Source organism: Cynara cardunculus, assembly GCF_001531365.2.
Source record: "Cynara cardunculus var. scolymus isolate 2C chromosome LG 2, CcrdV1, whole genome shotgun sequence".
Lineage (NCBI taxonomy): Eukaryota > Viridiplantae > Streptophyta > Magnoliopsida > Asterales > Asteraceae > Cynara > Cynara cardunculus.
Window position 1 is genome coordinate 67,385,070 of NC_037529.1, and position 18,737 is coordinate 67,403,806.

Here is an 18,737-nt window from a genome sequence, read left to right on the forward strand (position 1 = left end):
CGGATTAACTTATCAAAAACTGCTTATTACCGGTTTGGCACCGGTATAAGCAGTTCTCTTTTTTCTTATCCAAACACTAGGTGTTAGCTTATCACCGGTGTCAGACTGAAATAAGTCAATAAGCAGATAAAATAAGCAATCCCAAACACCCCCTAAATATATATATTTCTTTTTGGGACATATGGGGTATATTTTATGGGGAATAAATAATAAAAATATAATAATAATAAATAAATAAAAGCGTTTGCGTCAAAATCGATCTGCTGACGGACACGTAAGCACAAGCCGCACCACTCATCGTTTCTTCTTCTTCGTCTCCTCCTTCTTCTGGTTCCCCTCCTTCTCTCTCATCAACCTTTTCTCTCTCTACACGATGTCATTGCGAAGGTCGTTCCTATCACGACGAACCAGCGGCCGATCCAATTCGCTTAAAGAATTGAGAACACCATCAATACCGTCAGAAATCAGCATTGCTAATGCTGCTTTTTGTGGAAACAACGACGTCTTTGGTGGACCGGACGGTGGGGAGAATGGAGGAGGTTCTTGGTCTAATATGTTACCGGAGATTCTAGGAGAGATAATCAAGAGAGTGGAAGCGAGCGATGACCGGTGGCCTCTCCGACGAAACCTGGTCGCTTGTGGATGCGTGTGTAAAAGGTGGAGAGAGGTTACGAGAGAGATCGTAAAGCCTCCAGTTCGCGGTGGGAAGATAACCTTCCCTTCTTGCCTTAAGCAGGTACGATTTCGTTTGTATGTGCTTTTAATTTGTTGTCGGAAGATTTTTATGTCGTTGATTCCATAGAGACTTGAGTAAATTACTCGCCAATTTGTTTTTCCCTATTTTGCTTGTAGCCTTGTAGGAATACTTTTAAGTTATTTTCTTATGTGAGAGGATTATCTGGCTGTGTAAAGGGGAAGTTTTTTATCACACACAACTGCAAAAGAAGTCAAAACTCGATGAAGTCAAAATTGTCCTGTGGAAATGATTAGAGCAGTTTGATAGATGCTCACCTCTGTTCATGGTTGACAATGTTGACTAGTGTTAGGAATTGGGGATTGGACTTAATAATCTCGATTGGATCATAAAAGTTTACTTTCCAAATACAATAATTCGTCCCTTGATGTCTTGGATATCATTAATTTCGTATTGGGATAATCCAAAAAGAAACTCTAATCTTAAAGGCTGTAAATTAAGTTCTTATATACAGCCAGATTTTTGTTTATAACCGTTAATGGAGATTTGACAGCAGTTATGACTGTCCAAAGTCAGAGGCAACGTTAGAAGAGGTCCAGAGCTCTTGTCATACAGATCAGAGATACCCCTGACCCATAGACCAGAGGCTCTGGTTACTCGGACCAGAGCTACGAGACACAGTCCAGAGCTTTGATTACACTATCTCTGTACATACATAGTCAACTTCCACCAATTCCGGGAACAATCTCAAGAAGGTTTCCATCTAGCGGGACCACCGCATCCCCCTTGGACCCTGCTAGGGGGCACGACCCCCTTAACCCCGCCTTTTGGCGATATAAGGTAATGAAGACAACATTTATAAGTGTGCACTCCGTACCTCCAACTCACTTGTGTTTTGCCTTATCACCTAATCAATCTCACGTAAATCATAATCACACTAAAATGATTGATGACACTAAAATCACCAACATGACTTATTTTGAAGTTTTATCGAATAATCTCGTTGCTCATTTAGAATATTGTGTAGCTCGTCTTTGAAAATATGGTACCCTAAGTTGGGGAAGATATATGGGAAGATGCTTTATATGTAATTTTTGCAAAATGTTAGTCTTAAGTTTTCGTAGAGGAAATAACCAAATTTTCTTACGGGCACGCCTGATTTCGCACAATCTTCAGAACCATAGATACACAATCAATAATCAAGAACTGCAAGATTTTTAATTAAAAACTGTGCATTCCAAGGATAAATAGGGATCAGCTTCTTTGAAGAACACCTATGAACTTCTCAGTGATTGATGCTATTTATGATTGGAATGGCAGAATGAACCATACACACATATGATGCTTTACATGTCTTCCTATCCGACTGTGTTGATTTGGGTTCCTAGACCAAGAGATTTTGAGTGTGTTAGAAGAGGATGGATATAAGTCCTTTGTCAGTATAACGTTTTAATAGGCACTTAGAACATTTTCAATGTTTGTTAATGGATGAACAAGCCAAGAGTCTTGTGGTGGATGCTTGATTGTCTAATGAATTCCATTGTCATTGCAGCCTGGCTCACGTGATTCTCCAATTCAATGCGTTATTAAAAGAAGCAAGAACTCAGTGTTTTACCTTTATCTTGCTGCTAGCCCATGTAAGTATGCTTAAACATAATGAATGATATATGTGTAGATTCAGAGATGCAAGAAGGTGAGACCCTTCTAAGTTTCATGGTTTGACCAAGTAATTTCTAGTGGTGGAAGAGATTGGGACTGAAAGGTAGATGGCTTATACTTCATTTGAGTTTGCGAAACAATATTGTAGACACCCCATGATACTCCTTGGAATTCTAGACCTAGTAGATAATATATAAGATGTAAAGTTAAAAGAAACAACAATAGTACCCTTGACTTTGTACAAAATGGCATGTTTCTTTTAAGATGGTAACCACTTGCCTACTCTGAAATTCGTCAATGCATTATCTGATCATTGAATCATCAGCGCCGTAATGGCTGAACATATAAGAAGGGAACAAAGGACTTCACCAAAAGCGCAAATGTCCTATGATATTTAGTTTGAAGTCTCAGATAAGGGCGCCATATGAGTAGAAAGAGGAGAAAAACCCGATCTACTGTGGTGTAAAGTGATGATTCATGTTCGTTGTTGCGTTTTGTAATTTCTGTCTAAACAGCAGGCTCTTTATTTTTCTCAGTCACAAACACAGAATGTCATGTCCACGTGGTGGAACTGTCATTAGCTTCCATCGTTGTCGTTTCAAAATTGAGGGAGGCACTGTAACCTCTAGTGAGATAGGTGAAGCTAATCGAGCCAGTGTGCCTATCAAATTTCACATAGGATTTATACCATAATTACAAAATAGAAGCATGATTCTTCTTCCAAATTTGAATACAAGTTTGTTCACCTTTTCTTAAACCGGGTATTCCTTAAACATAGGCCATCAACATGAAAACCTTTTTTGTATGGCAGTTTTTTCGAACAACCTCCTTTCTGATGTTGGAATGAGATTTTCTAGAGGAATTTTACTTTCATCGTCTTTTATTCACGTTCCTTGAACAATCTTGCTTTTAGATCACCTCCCAAGTTTCATTTCTCTTGTATGAGGGCCAAGTATAGAGAAGCCAAATGACGTAAAAGTAAATGTGGGTGTTGTGAATGCTAATGCTTCATATTGGGTACTGGATATAGGTTTAAAAGTCGCAAGTCTAAACAATACATTCAGATTTTCATGGTGGCAATAGAAAAGGTTCCAGCTTCTACTTTTGGGAGGTATTCAAGTTGTTTTGTGGCACCCAGAGTTCAGAGAGAATAATTACGAGCCTGTGCATTAAGATTCATTGTTTGGACCGGCACAATGTGATAAACATAAGCCTGTCAGGCTATTAGGCTTCCTGTTCAGGATGATATATAGCTAGATAGTGATATTCTTGGTAACTTCTAATTGAAGTGTTAATAATTTGGATTCTGTTTTTGGCAGCATCTACAAACAAGGGCAAGTTTCTCTTGGCAGCACGGAGATATAGACATGGTGCTCATACAGAGTACTTAATTTCACTTGATCCAGATGATTCATCTCAAGGAAGCAATGCGTATGTTGGGAAATTACGGTGAGTCATTCAATTGACGAGAAAGCATGATCATGTTTCATTCATATTGTACCTTCTCTTTCCAAGTGCAAGCAATCTACCCAGTTATTTTTTCCAAATTGCAGTGAAGCATACCCAGTCTAGTATTTAGTACTGTTTCTATCTGGCTGTACATTACTTTTAGATGCCCAAGAATCATGAAGATACTGCTACGCCTATACATACCGCTTTCCTTCGTCGGTATCGCCGTACTGATAAATCTTGTTTGCAATTGAAGTCTTAGGATTTATACATCGCCTTTTCTAGATGAGATAATTTACAATTACAAGCATCCTGCATTCTCTCCCCCACAACACAGACAAAAGCTCAATTAGAAAAATCATGAAAAAGTGGTCTTGCATGAAGGGAATGTAGTAAAAAGATGGGCTAAATGCAAGAAATAGCAATGTACTTTCCATAATTTGTTTATTATAGCATTGTACTTTCATTTCTTCTTATCACAACATTGCACTTTTAGATTATTTTTTATTAAGGCTTTGTACTTCCGAAAAATCTATCCTTGACCTATTGATTTGAATTCAGATGACATGACCCAACCTGGCATGTTTATATGTCATGTCATTATTCACATGTAATATATTGCTGACATGGCAAATGTATATGCCATGTCAAAGTTGGCTAGTGAATAGGATTTACCTTCTTTTTCTGGTGATAATTTATTTGCGTGACATCAATTTGCAGGTCAGATTTTCTTGGCACTAAGTTCACAATATACGATAGCCAGCCCCCACACAATGGAGCAAAGCCCTCGAGCAGCAGATCTGGGCGGCGTTTTGCAAGCAAACAAATAAGCCCCCAAGTTCCGGCTGGAAATTTTGAGATTGGAGAGGTATCATACAAGTTCAACCTCTTGAAATCAAGGGGTCCAAGAAGAATGGTATGTTCGTTAAGGTGCACATCCACCGGAGATAACCAACCCCAAGAAGAAGCGGTGTTAAGAAGGTCGGAATCTGTTGGGTGTGGTCAAAGTCAAACGCTTTTGAGGAACAAAGCTCCAAGGTGGCATGAACACTTGCAGTGTTGGTGCTTGAATTTTCACGGTCGGGTGACTGTAGCATCCGTGAAGAACTTTCAGTTAGTGGCGACACTGGATCAAAGCCAGCCAGGAGGGAAAGGTGATGGAGAAACGGTGCTGCTCCAGTTCGGAAAGGTTGGTGACGATGTGTTCACCATGGACTTCCGTCAGCCGTTGTCGGCCTTTCACGCATTTGCCATTTGCCTCACTAGTTTCGGAACAAAGCTTGCATGCGAATGATGGTACATTAATATTCTTGTCTTATGTTTAAACCCTTTTTTGTTGCATTTATCGAATTTGAGTTATAGGGCATGTTTTACTTTCGGGGAGCCGTGATGTATATATATGAACGAGAATATGCCATGCTATTTTCATCAAAGTTGGTAGGAGCGTAGCCGAGTGTGAACCTTGTTGAGCGCTATGAATTCGAACATTTGGAATAGCTGTAAAATGGCATAACTTTGGAGTTCCTTCTTGAAAATTTGCAGGGGATGGGTGTTTCATATGGCAAAACTTTGATCCCCATCAGGCACACTCGAGATCTTGATGGCTCGATGATTGCAGTCTGACTCACTGTACTGCTCAACGGACAAAAATCTTTGTTTTACGTAGAAAAACAAAATCTATCTGGAGAGGTGGCGGACTTTCACGGGTGGTGCTAACGTTTTTAGTTTGCGAGTATAAGTAGCATTTTTGCTTTATCTAAAAGAAACTCGAATCGTTTGTGTTAACATTTGATCATCGTATTCTTTTGTATGTGATTTGATGGACATTACAAGGGTTGTTTGGTAGGAACTTAATGTGTTGTATAATGGATATAGCTTATTTGTACATCCATAAATAGTTGTTCGGTTGCGGTTATTTGCTCAGTAAATGGCTGAATCATTCAGCTAAAAATCTCATGTCGTTTACACTCAACCATTAAATTTCCTCCGACTACCCTTCTCCTCAACTAGAAAAAACCATATCATAACTATGTCGATCTTTCTCCTTTATTTCTCCTCTTAATTATTCTGACCAATTAATCATTCTGAACCAAACCATTAACCAAATGTCAAAGAAAATTAATCAAACCATTCAGCAACTGTAAAGAGCCCGTAATTCTATGTCCAATCATAGAAAAAAACGTTTGTTATTTAAAAATATAGAAAGTTGCAGTACATTTTTTTTTCTGCACATTCCAAAAACCATATGAAATACATTTAACAACGTTTTGATTATTATATCAATTTAATTATTGTAGTTTATTTAAAATTATCAGATAATTCAATTTAATAATGTATCACAATCTTTTAATTTTTGAGACATGATTATCTTTCTCATAACATAAAAATTATTTATCCTAACAAATAAATTTAATATATAATTATCTCAAATTAATCGTACTTAATTTCTATATTTAAAAGTTCAAGTCCGAAGATACATGAAATTCTATCTATTTTCTAAACTTGAGAATTTACAATGCAAATATCAATATGCCAATTTAATAGTTTCTGAAAATAAATATAAAGGTTTTTAATTAGATATTTTAATGACCGCCTGTAACCTAGTAGATAAAGTACATTGCATATCATTACATATTCCGTTTTAGGGATTGACGACTACATTGAAATCCGATGGTGTTTTCGGTAGCAGTCTTTGTAGTTTTCTCAAAGATTAATCAATCCCTCATAACATGGCTAACTAACAACATTAACTTCAGAAACCTTGAATGTTATAAAATTGAGAAATTAGGGACTATAAATGTAAGTAATTTGTTTTAGAGATCAAATCCAGATTTTAAGACAACCAAAGGGTTCACCAATATAATACACTCTTTATTTTTTGCTCATGGTTTTCTGTTTCCATGGATATTGTTTCAATGGTATCTTTCCATGTTGTGGATTTGTATAATGTTCAATGGTCAATGGTCAATGATATTTTTCAATATTGGTTGGATAATCTATCAAATGCTGATTTAAGTGTGGAGATGTTTCTCAATTATCTTTAAGTTTCGTCTCCTTGATTTGATAGTTATTATTATATTAGATCAAGTTGTTTTTATATAAAAAATCGTTTAAATTGATATTTTTTTATAATTACAAAGTTATCTGTTCAACATTTTATCAAACAATTGTTTTATTTAGACCAAAATAAAGACGGGAATAAAATGATCATTTATGATATTTAAACTGTTTATTCAGTATAACAATCGACCAACTTATAAGCTAACATATAGACAAGTTTATCAATACACACAGTTTTATTCATACAAGTCTTAATAGAAAACAAACCGAACGATCATTAAATGAAAAACACGAAAGTCAAAAAATTTAAAGAAACCCGTAAAAAATCACGGATCACATCGTATATGAATTAAGCATAAAAAATGTATATTAAAAATAATCTTAATTAATATAAAGTAACATGGTTTTCAAATTATTTGATTCTTTCTTTGTTTAAATGAGTTATGTCCGCATATTTTAAAATTAAGCAATTAATTAAATAATCCTCTTTATTATTAGGAATCGTATTTAGTAAGTCCACATGATCTTAAAAAATTGTTATTAGTTCTCGAAATCATTTATGGCAGTTTAAGCAGCTGTTGAATAGTTTGGTATATGATGATTTAGTGATAAAAAAAGACTTTTATAATATAGTATAAAATGAAATATAATTGTTTGATAATTATTTAGAATAAAATTAAAGTGTTGAATAATTAAAAGATACAAAATCATTCAGAAGATTTTAAAACCAGAACGAAACATTAAAGACTTTTTTTTTTCAAAACAACACCAACTTTCTCGATTTACGATCCATTTAGTCTATATAAATATGTGTACACTTCTGTTACAAAGTATCATAACACACCATTACCACTAACCATGGCTTCTTCTTCTCTTTTCCTCATCTTCTTCTTCTTCCTCTTTCCACTCTTGTTCATCTCCCACGCCACCGTTCCTCCCTCCGACACCTTCCGATACGTCAACTCCGGCGCTTACGGAGATTCTGAAGAAACCCAGACCGAATACGACCCAACATACCGTCCTCTTCCACCGTTCACCACCCCTTTTCAGCTCTGTTTCTACAACAACACCCCCAATGCCTACACTCTTGGTCTACGCATGGGTCTCAGACGTGATAGATCCCTCAAGCGTTGGGTCTGGGAAGCCAACCGTGGAAATCCCGTTCGTGAAAACGCCACTTTCTCCTTTGGCTCCGACGGAAACATGGTCTTGGCCGATGCTGATGGCCGGATTGCATGGCAGACCAACACCGCAAACAAAGGTGTGGTTGGGTTCGCCATACTCTCAAATGGTAACATGGTGCTTCGTGATGCTAAAGGTAACTTCATCTGGCAGAGCTTTGATTCTCCAACAGATACCATCTTGTTCGGCCAAAGTCTCCAGATCGGAGGTCCTAATAAGCTCGTGAGCAGAGCTTCCACGACGGAAAACGTTAACGGGGTGTATAGTTTCGTATTAGAGCCTAAAAGATTGGCTTTGTATTACAAGACCATGCGTTATTGGTCATCCACCTTCACTGAAGTGAACAAGGTCAACGGGAATTTGGTTAATGCAACGTTAGAAATTGCGGAAGCTGAATACAGTGACAGCAATTTTAACGCGCTCCGTTGTCGTCTGTCGAACAACGGTGCACCTACTCTACTTCTGGATATACTGAGATACAACAGCACGTTGTCGTATCTCCGGTTGGGTATCGATGGGAACCTAAGACTGTATAGTTATCGTCAAAATACCAATGCAGCTGCGTGGAGTCTGTTGTTCACTTGGTTCAACAGAGGGTCGAGCGAAAGAGGGGAGAATATCGAAGACGAGTGCCAACTACCCAATCGGTGTGGGAATTTTGGGCTGTGTGAGGACAGCCAATGCGTTGGATGCCCGACACCGAATGGGGTTGTTGCGTGGAGCAAAGATTGTGCTGCAAAGGTGCCGGGATGTGATGCGAGTGGTTTTAGATACTACGAGCTCAAAGGGGTGGACCATTTTACGGTGAAATACAGTGCGGGGACGGGTCCGGTGAAGCGGAGCGATTGTGAGAGCAAATGCACGAAGGACTGCAAGTGCTTGGGGTATTTCTATCACACGGATCGATCGAGATGTTGGATCGCTTACGAGCTGAAAACGTTGACGAGAGTTGGGGAGTCGAGTCATATGGCGTACATCAAAACGCCCATCCGATAATTGGGTCATAAATACCGAGAATAAGGAAGCTTTTTTTTTTTTTGTTGTTGTTGAAGAAATGCACTTATTTTGTTCCTTTTCTGTGTTTATTATTAAATAATGAATTCCATGTCATCATTTGGTGGTCTTTGGATAAGCTTGATGTATTTTTTAAATAAAAAAGAACCTAAATTAAGTCGAATAAACCTAATAAAGTGCTGCCGAGAAATCAAGAATCTCAAATTATCTCCGGTGGCCTCTGTTTTCAGGCATCCTTTCTCTCTCTAAAGGTAGTTGTGGCTGTGTTCGCCGGAGCAGCCAACCACCACCACCACCACCTGATATTAAAAACAACAGTGCCACCACCTTGCATCCAACCACCTTGCAAGGTACTGTATACGTCGATCACACTGAACAAAGGAAGGAAAATAAATAAACCAAGCAACCGGGCACACATACGACTATTTTCAATATGTCCCACCACCATCTACCATCACCTTTGTTTATGCATTTGCTTCAAACAAAACCTAGAACGGTATTATATTAATCGGAGTGGATGTTCATCGGAGAAGAGGGTTAGGGATGGAGTTCACCCATGAGGGAAGGGGAGAGAGAGGGTAGTTTTGGTTTGGAAGAGACCACAGAGCCGTGTCCGGTCGATGGAGCTCGAAGATGTCATGTGTGAAGGTCAGAAATCGTGGAACGCCGGAGATGTCGTGGGGATAGGGTCGCCTCGGTTTTTGTGCGTGAGAGAAAGAGACCGGAGGTTTGAAGGGAGGGTTTTATTTTCAATTTCTTTTAAAAAATAATAATAAAAAGACTAAACTACCCCTTATAACCTACCTAATAAGTTTTTTTAAATGTTTATTAAGAAACAGTCTCTTAATTATTAAGAAATAAATCTTGTTTGATAAAAAAAATCTATCTTTTAATGGTTATAAAACTATCTGAATAATTTTGTATCTTGATACTCCTTTAACCATTCAGCATCCTAATTTTATTGTAAACAATTATATCTTATTTTATATTATAACATCATAATTTTCTTAATCATTCTAACTATTTAATTATTTTACACTAAATCATTCAACAACCGATAAATAACCCCTTAAACCTTTTAAAGTGTATGTGAAAATCTAATGATTGGAGTTGCACCGAGTCGTATGTGGCAACCAATTATCACTTTTGTTTATTGATGTCTTTTGACTCTCTTTACATGTTGTTTCAATTATTTTTATTTCCAATTATATATTTTTATTATTATAAAATATTAATTATACTAACTTTATTTATATTTTAATTTCTCTTAACAATAATTACTTGTTTTTATATACAAGTTATTTATTTATACAATAATATAATGTAATGTTAAAAAAATACGCTTTTCATTATTGAGTTCAAATGAATCTATGGAGGGATTTTTTTACCTCTTATTTTAATCCATCTTTCTTTTCAACGAATCCTGTCAACGGAACTCCAAAATCAATCGCTCTATTACTATCACTCGATCGAATCATATCACTCCTCTTAATTGTTCCCCTCAGGTCACGCTCGGGTCACTCTCAATCGGAAACTTAAATGGATCCAATGTTTGTCAGTAGCGAAATCTAAATCGATCCTATTATCTCTCAACCGAGAAACACTACTGATCCAAGGTATCGTTCCTTAATAGATGTTCCGATCATTTATGACGAATGGTAGGATATGTATCATAGTTTTTAGAGCCCACAATGAAAATTGTTCATGCTAGAACTACATTTGTGTATATATAGCCATAGGTTATTTTAAAAAGAGGTAAATATTTGAGAAGTAAAGAATTGATCCTAACTCTTCATACGGTCAAGATCGGACTTGACTGGTCAAAAATTGTAGCTTTAACGAGTCAATAATTGCGGCTTTGACTGGTCAAAATTTGCGACTATGTGAAAAATAGAGGAAATAGTTTCTTAACTTTTACAAATAGACGGCAAACAGGTTCATATGTTAACCCGTCACTAAAGTAACATTTTATTATAACCACAACTTATTTGATAACAGTATAACAAGATGGTCTTTTAGACGTCTGGTTGATTTTGGACAACCTAACCGGACAAATGGGTAATATGACTTTTAACTTCCGTTACAAGTTATGTTTTCGTCCCTGTTATTTGCAATTCATTTGTTTTTTTATCTTTGAAGTTAACTTTATTAGGAATTTACTGTTAATATGATGACTAAAACAACACTGAATTGTAAAATCCATATGAACCCAAAGAAAAGCAACAAATTATAAACCATAAGGACGAAAACTGTAATTTATGAAGCAAAAGGACAAAAATAGAAATTTTCAACAAACCTAGTGGACCAAAAACATTGTTTACTCTTTTATCTAAATCGCATATATGCCAAAGTATATTACATTATATGCCGAGAATACCTGACAGATTTTCTGTCACTTGTCCTACACTTATAAATATACAGGGTTTACTACAGCGAATCAAGACCAGACCAGATAGTATAGAAGATTATATTATATAAGCAGATAAAAAATTGTGTAACTCGACCAGTCTAGGGTGTAATGGGATATGTCTTTAATAATAACTCTCCAAGGCATGTGATCGACTCATATAAAAGACACGACAAGTTCGTCAATGCATTCTCGTTGTCTAATAAGTTTATTAAGTGCGTCTGGTTTATAGTAAACCATACCAGTTAATTTGTGTCGTAACGGTACCAGTTACAATAAGTTTGTACTATACAAACTTGATTGGTATAGGATATTGGAAATCGCATAAGGTAGAAATGTCAAACATATTAATTTTTCTATTGATTGGTAGATTATATGTATCGAGAACAAAACTTGATATCATACCAAATATTGTAAATAATATCTTTAGCCAATCAAAAGGTCTTTGACCTAACAGTATCATAATATTTGACTTCCTAAGATGTTAGGGGTTTAGATCTCATCAAAAATAAGAAGAGTGTGTGAATTTATTTGTTGCATTTGTCGTGTATAAATATGATCTATTTAAAAAAATATTTTTAGCAGATGGTGGACAAGTTGACACGTGACATCATATTTATGTCTAAATTCGAATTAGTATGGACATGACGTGGCTCATATGCGGCGCATTAATACTAATAAATATTAAATGAAGATAAGAAGAGGTATATTATTACAAAAAAACAAAAATAATAAACAGGTGGGGACAACGACAGGGAAATAGATTTTTCTTTTAACTTAATTTTCCTATTAGAAAAATAAATAATATGAGGCGAACTCGAGTATTATTATATTTGATCCATATTATTATATTTAATTCGAATTTAAAACCCAATTTTCAAGTTCAAATTCGACCCGAAGACTTGTGATTTACGAGTCGTAAAAATCAAAGTTCAACTCGAACTTGATAACTAATTCTCAAATTCGAATTCGAGTTCGAATCAAGCTCGAACTGCAACTCAAATATAGCTTGAATTCAAGCTCGAACCAAGCCCACTCATTGAAATTTATGAAATTTTCGGATCTTTCTTTTATAATTTTAAACTTAATGGTGTTCTCTTAGTATTTATAAAACTAAAGGGATCAACTTCAAACTTTATTACCAAAATGACAAAATTTAGAAATTTCATTAATCTTCTTCTCTTTTTATAACATATTTTTCCTCTTATTTTACCATCTTTCTTCTGGTATGGGATAATTTCACTTACTTTTTTTAGTTTTTCTTTGTCTTTTTTTAATTAGGATTTTAATAATAAAAAAAAAATTGATTGATTTTTATAATTAAAAAATGCATAATTTTGACTAACATATCTAGAAATATAAGACATTTTTATTTATTTATATTTTACAAATTTTATCATAAAAATTGATTATATTTTAAAACTAATTATATATAAAATAATCGGGTATCTCACGAGCTTTTCAAATCGAGTATTGGGTAGTTTGACTCGACTCGTTAATATGTCGTGTCGAGCTCGAGTTTGAGCCAAGCCTATTTGAGTCAAGTGTTGACCAAACTTTGACCGAGTCGATCTCCGATAGCTCACGAGTTGTCTCGTATCGTTTACACTCCTTGTTTTGAAATTCTTTTTGTTTCATATATCATGAATTTTTATTTTCAAAGATTGTTTTAAATAGTTTAATCCAATAAGGTTCTGCATATCATCATATGATATCAGAACAAATTACACGTTTCTAAGGAATCGACACTTTGTACTCGCCTTCTCTCCTCTCGACACTTGGAACAATTTATGCAATGACTCTTTCGGAGAGTAATCTAAGGGTTCTACATAGTCGCATACTTCTTATGCTTCTAAAAAATCATGTTTAAAATAAGTTTTATGACGTTCGATATTGAATTGATCTAAGCGATTTACAGTTGGTCGAAAATTGGAATGGATTTCAAAGGCAAACATAAGTCACACTGTGACACCCGAACTTTCATAATGTAAATAATTAGATCTTGTCTAAGCTTTTTAAGGTTGTGCTCGTTATTTAGTTTCGTACGTCTAAATTCCATAACTGGTAGCTTAGGTCATGCGACCCTTATACCATGACCCTTGCGAAACATGGCAAGAGTCGTACTTGGTGTACCGGAAGTTATGGTTTGGGGGTGTTGCGACCCCTGTGCCATGACACTTGCATCGCATGGCCAGGGTCGCAATGAATGGGCCCTCAAACACCCTGTATAAATATGTGTATACTTTTAGTACAAAATATCATAACACACAGTTGCCACTAACCATGGCGACTGCTTCTTCTTCTCTTTTCCTTATCTTCTTTGGTTTCCTCTTTCCACTCTTGTTCATCTCCGAAGCCACTGTTCCTCCCTCTGACACTTTCCGATATGTCAACACCGGCGATTTTGGAGATTCCGTAGAGTACCACACCGAATACGACCCAACCTACCGTGCTCTTCCTCCGTTCACTTCCCCTTTTGTGCTGTGTTTCTACAACACCACCCCCAATGCCTACACTCTCAGTCTACGCATGGGTACACGACGTGATAGATCCCGCAGGCGCTGGGTCTGGGAAGCCAATCGGGGAAATCCGGTTCGCGAAAACGCGACTTTCTCCTTCGGTTCCGATGGAAACCTGGTCTTGGCCGATGCAGACGGCCGGATTGTATGGCAGACCAACACCGCCAATAAAGGTGTGGTTGGGTTCGCCATACTCACAAATGGCAACATCGTGCTTCGTGACGCTAACGGTAACTTCATCTGGCAAAGCTTTGATTCCCCAACCGATACCATCTTGTTCGGCCAGAGTCTTCGGATCGGAGGTCCAAATAAGCTTGTGAGCAGGGCTTCCACGACGGAAAACGTTAACGGGGTGTATAGTTTCGTATTAGAGCCTAAAAGATTGGCTTTGTATTACAAGGCCATGCGTTACTGGTCTTCCTCTTTTACCGCATACTTCGGCGAAGTGAACAAGGCCAACGGAAATTTGGTTAATGCAACGTTAGAAATTGGGGAATCTGAATATGTTGATAGCAACTTTAACGCACTCCGGTGTCGTCTCTCCAACTCCGATTCAGTACCTTTTCTACATCTCGGCATACTCAGTTACAACAGCACGTTATCATATCTCCGGTTGGGAATCGATGGGAACCTAAGACTGTATAGTTATCGTCGAAATGCCGTAACAAGCGCGTGGAGCCTGTTATTCACTTTGTTCGATAGAGGGGTGAGTGAGAGGGGGGAGGAAATCGAAGCGGACTGCCAATTGCCCGATCGGTGTGGGAAGTTTGGGCTTTGCGAGGACAGCCAATGCGTTGGGTGCCCATCGCCGAGCGGGGTTTTTGCATGGAGCAAAGATTGTGTTGCGAAGTTGCCGGGTTGTGAGGCGAGTGGTTTTCGATACTACGAGCTCAAAGGGGTGGACCATTTCACGGTGAAATACAGTTCAGGGACGGGTCCGGTGAATCGGAAGGATTGCGAGAGCAAATGCACGAAGGATTGCAAGTGTTTGGGGTATTTCTATCACACAGATCGATCGAGGTGCTGGATTGCTGATGAGCTGAAAACGTTGACGAGAGTTGGGAACTCGACTCACATGGCGTACATCAAAACGCCTATTCGTTAAATTTGATGAACAGGTCTAGAGTGGCAAATAAAAACTCGTTGTGCAAGAAATTGGAAAGAATATGATCCGATATTTCTTAATCTTTGTGTTATTATGTGGATTCTTCACTTTGGTTAGAGGAGTTTTCTAAATATCATAAGAATTTATAACACGACACGAGTAATCATGCAATGCAACGAGATAAATCTCGATTTTAATTTTTTTTTTATTCTGTCTTCTGCGTTGATGTTATAATACTGTTTTATGTGGTTTTGAAAAAAACGATAATGTTTTTATTTTTGAATAAAATATAAATTTAAAAATATCAATATTAGGGTCAAATTAATTATTTAATAGTTTTGTTTTGTTGTATAATTTCTTTAATTCAATTTTTTTTATTATAATTTAATTTAGGTTTAATAACGAAGTAATTTTTTGATTTAATAATATAATTTTTTATAAAAATAGTAATTAAGTATTCTATTATAATACAGTGATTATCTTAATTATATTTTAGATTTTTTATATTTAATATGAAATGTTTATCCAGTATTTGATTATGTTTATCTGCAGTTAGTTACACAAATTCAAACATTAAGCTTTAATAGGTTGTACTTATGCATTATTTACTTGTAATTTTGAATTTTAATTAATATGCATGAATAAAAAGTACTTTGTGTATAAAAAATGGTTTTTAAAAGTTTTTGTCAAAAGCTTTATAATATAATATAGATCCGTCGAGTTGTTTAGGTTATTTGGATAAGAAATGCATGAGGGTATTTCTAGTCCTGTTCATCGGTTGACAATGAGAGGGGAACCGAACTGATCCAATCATTCAATGGATGTTGAATTTTGTCAACCGATCTGATCTAATTAACATTGGATAACCGATCTAATTCAATCCAATTGGATTATTTGATCGGTTAAGTTCCATCCATTAAATATTTTTATTGGATATCCATCGGATGATCCGTTGGGATTGGATCTATCGTGTGTGTTAATTCGATCCAATGATCCAACAATGATACAAATTGATTCTATCATATTTAATATGTGTTAAAACTAACACAAGAAAAGTTTAAAGTTCAAAATTTCACATAAAACAAATTTCAATTTAAACAATTTGAAATAGGTTTTAATAATGCTGCAAATAAGTCGATTCAGACAGAAACATTATCCTTAAGCAATGGTGGAAAACTTGACACATGGCATCATCTAAAATATCTAAAATCAAGTTAAAGTCAAAAACCTGACATCGTGTATTATGCGGCGGAATGCTAATCATAAATCCTTTTGACCGTTGAATCATAAATATAAATTACATTTTAATATTAAATATACTAAGAATAAAATTAATTAAAATATTCATTTTTAGAAGAGTTTATTTTATAGTTATTTATTTTTTGGAATTATTAAAATAGTTATGGGTTCGTATTAGTAATTTGTGCATGTGTTATTTAATATTAAGTGTATAAATCTTAAGTATTTTTTAATTTTTATAATAAGAATAAGATCTCAAACTATGATCAACAGACTTTTGTTTCTAAGATTGATAGTTCTGAAAACGATTGTTTTAATCAAAAATGTTTAAAATATTGATAAAAGACATTAACAATGAGGTGAGATAGAAACTCAACTGATTATATTGGTTTATGTAGAGTGTTACTCCAAATTGTCAATATTAGAACTTAAAACGATATCAATATAAATATTAAAGATATATTATATGATGTTTTTTACTGTATAATAATAGATTGATAATCGTATGTAAAAATGATATAAAAGTAATAATAAGAAAGGTGAAGGAGTTAAGTTTGTGTTGTTAACAACTTAATGGGATTGAATTTTAAAATGTAAAAGCATAAGCTTAGAAAAGTATTATATAATCTAAATAATACAATGTTAGGTCCGCCTCCACAATGATTATGTAGATATAAAAGGATGCTTATCCAAATTGGTATATATATATTATAAAATATTTGACAAAAAATTTTAAAAAATATTTTTTATGCATGAATACTGTTTATTGATACATATTACTTAAAATTCAAGATTACAAGTAATTTATGCGTAATTATAACTTGTTAAAACTTCATGTTTGAATTTGTATAATTAAGTGTACATAAACATAATCAAATAAATGATAAACATCTCATTTTAAATATAAAAAATTTGAAATATAATTACGATAATTATTTAATTCTAACAAAATATTTAATTATTATCTTTATAAAAAATCATATTATTAAATAAAAAATAAAAATAATTAATTAAAGAAATACACAAAAAAGGAGAAATTTTGAATAGTTATTTTGGTATTAATATCAATTTCTTATGATATCTTCATATTTATATTTTATTCAAAAATAAAAACATTATCGTTTTCTCAAAACCATATAAAACTATATTATAACATCGACGAAACATTAAAACCAAGATGTATCTCGCTATACTGTGCAAGTACCCTTCTAGTTATATTATAATGCATTTGACAAAAACTTCAAAAAACCATTTTTTATACGTGAAATACTGTTTATTTATGCATATTACTTAAAATTCAAGAGTACAACTTATTAAGGTTCATATTGGAATTCGTGTAACTAACTGTAGATAAATATAATCAAACACAAGACAAATTTCTCATTTTAAATATATCTAAAATATAATTAGAATATTTATTGAGTTCTAATAGAAATATTTAGTTATTATCTTTATAAAAATTATATAAATAAAATTATAATTAAATTAATTACACAAAAAAAATAAGAACTTCTATATATTTTTTATGATATCTTCAAATTTATATTTTATTAAGAAAAACATTTTGCTTGCTTAAAACTACATGAATTCATATTATAACATCAAAAGAGACCAAAAAAATGAAATGTTGAAATCGAAATTTATCTCACTGTATTATACAAGTAGCATTATAATATATATAAAAGGACACTTATCTGGCAATAAATATCATTCATGTTCCGTAATTGAATTGAGGTCTTTTGAATTATGTCGATCTTCCAATGTCAGTGTCAAGTAGTTGTGAGTTGTATAACTCCAATTTCTTTGCTTTCGATATCAAATACTATTTCAACAAAAATCAAAACTCAAAATATAGCAAAATAGTTTTGCTTAAATAAACAACAGGTTTAAATTCAGATGTTATAGAAGATGGACTTAAATCCTTTCGCTAGTTCCAGTTATCGAATTAGGTCGGATTTTTTTTTTTTTTTTGACTAGTTCATATAGTGACCGATTCCACTGAAATTGTCAATAATTGCTTAAAATGTACATCTTTACTTTATTAGACTATGTTTACTCAGAGTCTCTTTCAACCCAATCCCAACTAAAATATTACATTCTATTTCATTCACCTATAGAATCTTCAACTCTAACTCAATCTCATTTCTTTTTTCATTTAACCGTGTTCCAATCCAATCTAAAATTATATATTTTATTTTTTTGTCATATATAATTATTATTTTTTAATTTTAAATATAAAATATTAATTATACGAATTATGGCATATTTTAAAACGTAATTATGACTATACAAATTTTATCATACAATAGAAATTAAATAAGACAAGTCACGAAAGTAAGTATGAATATATATATATATATCTATACTATATTATAAACCATTTGGCTAAAACTCTTAAAAACTCTTAAA

General features: G+C 34.3%; 3 protein-coding genes across 3 annotated transcripts; all 3 read left to right on the forward strand.

Annotated features, from left to right (window-relative positions):
• The first annotated feature begins 302 nt into the window (after positions 1-302).
• Positions 303-5,692, forward strand: LOC112506572 (tubby-like F-box protein 7). Its single transcript, XM_025110713.1, has 5 exons — positions 303-736; positions 2,247-2,331; positions 3,673-3,802; positions 4,523-5,098; positions 5,345-5,692. The coding sequence occupies exons 1-4, from the start codon at positions 374-376 to the stop codon at positions 5,094-5,096; spliced, it is 1,152 nt and encodes a 383-aa protein (XP_024966481.1). The 5' UTR covers positions 303-373; the 3' UTR covers positions 5,097-5,098; positions 5,345-5,692.
• A 2,015-nt stretch (positions 5,693-7,707) lies between these two features.
• On the forward strand, positions 7,708-9,154 carry LOC112506571 (epidermis-specific secreted glycoprotein EP1-like). Its single transcript, XM_025110712.1, has one exon. The coding sequence runs from the start codon at positions 7,721-7,723 to the stop codon at positions 9,038-9,040; it is 1,320 nt and encodes a 439-aa protein (XP_024966480.1). The 5' UTR covers positions 7,708-7,720; the 3' UTR covers positions 9,041-9,154.
• Positions 9,155-13,734: 4,580 nt separating this feature from the next.
• Positions 13,735-15,295, forward strand: LOC112507929 (epidermis-specific secreted glycoprotein EP1-like). Its single transcript, XM_025112685.1, has one exon. It carries the CDS (start codon positions 13,749-13,751, stop codon positions 15,087-15,089), a length of 1,341 nt encoding a protein of 446 aa, XP_024968453.1. The 5' UTR covers positions 13,735-13,748; the 3' UTR covers positions 15,090-15,295.
• Positions 15,296-18,737: the final 3,442 nt, after the last annotated feature.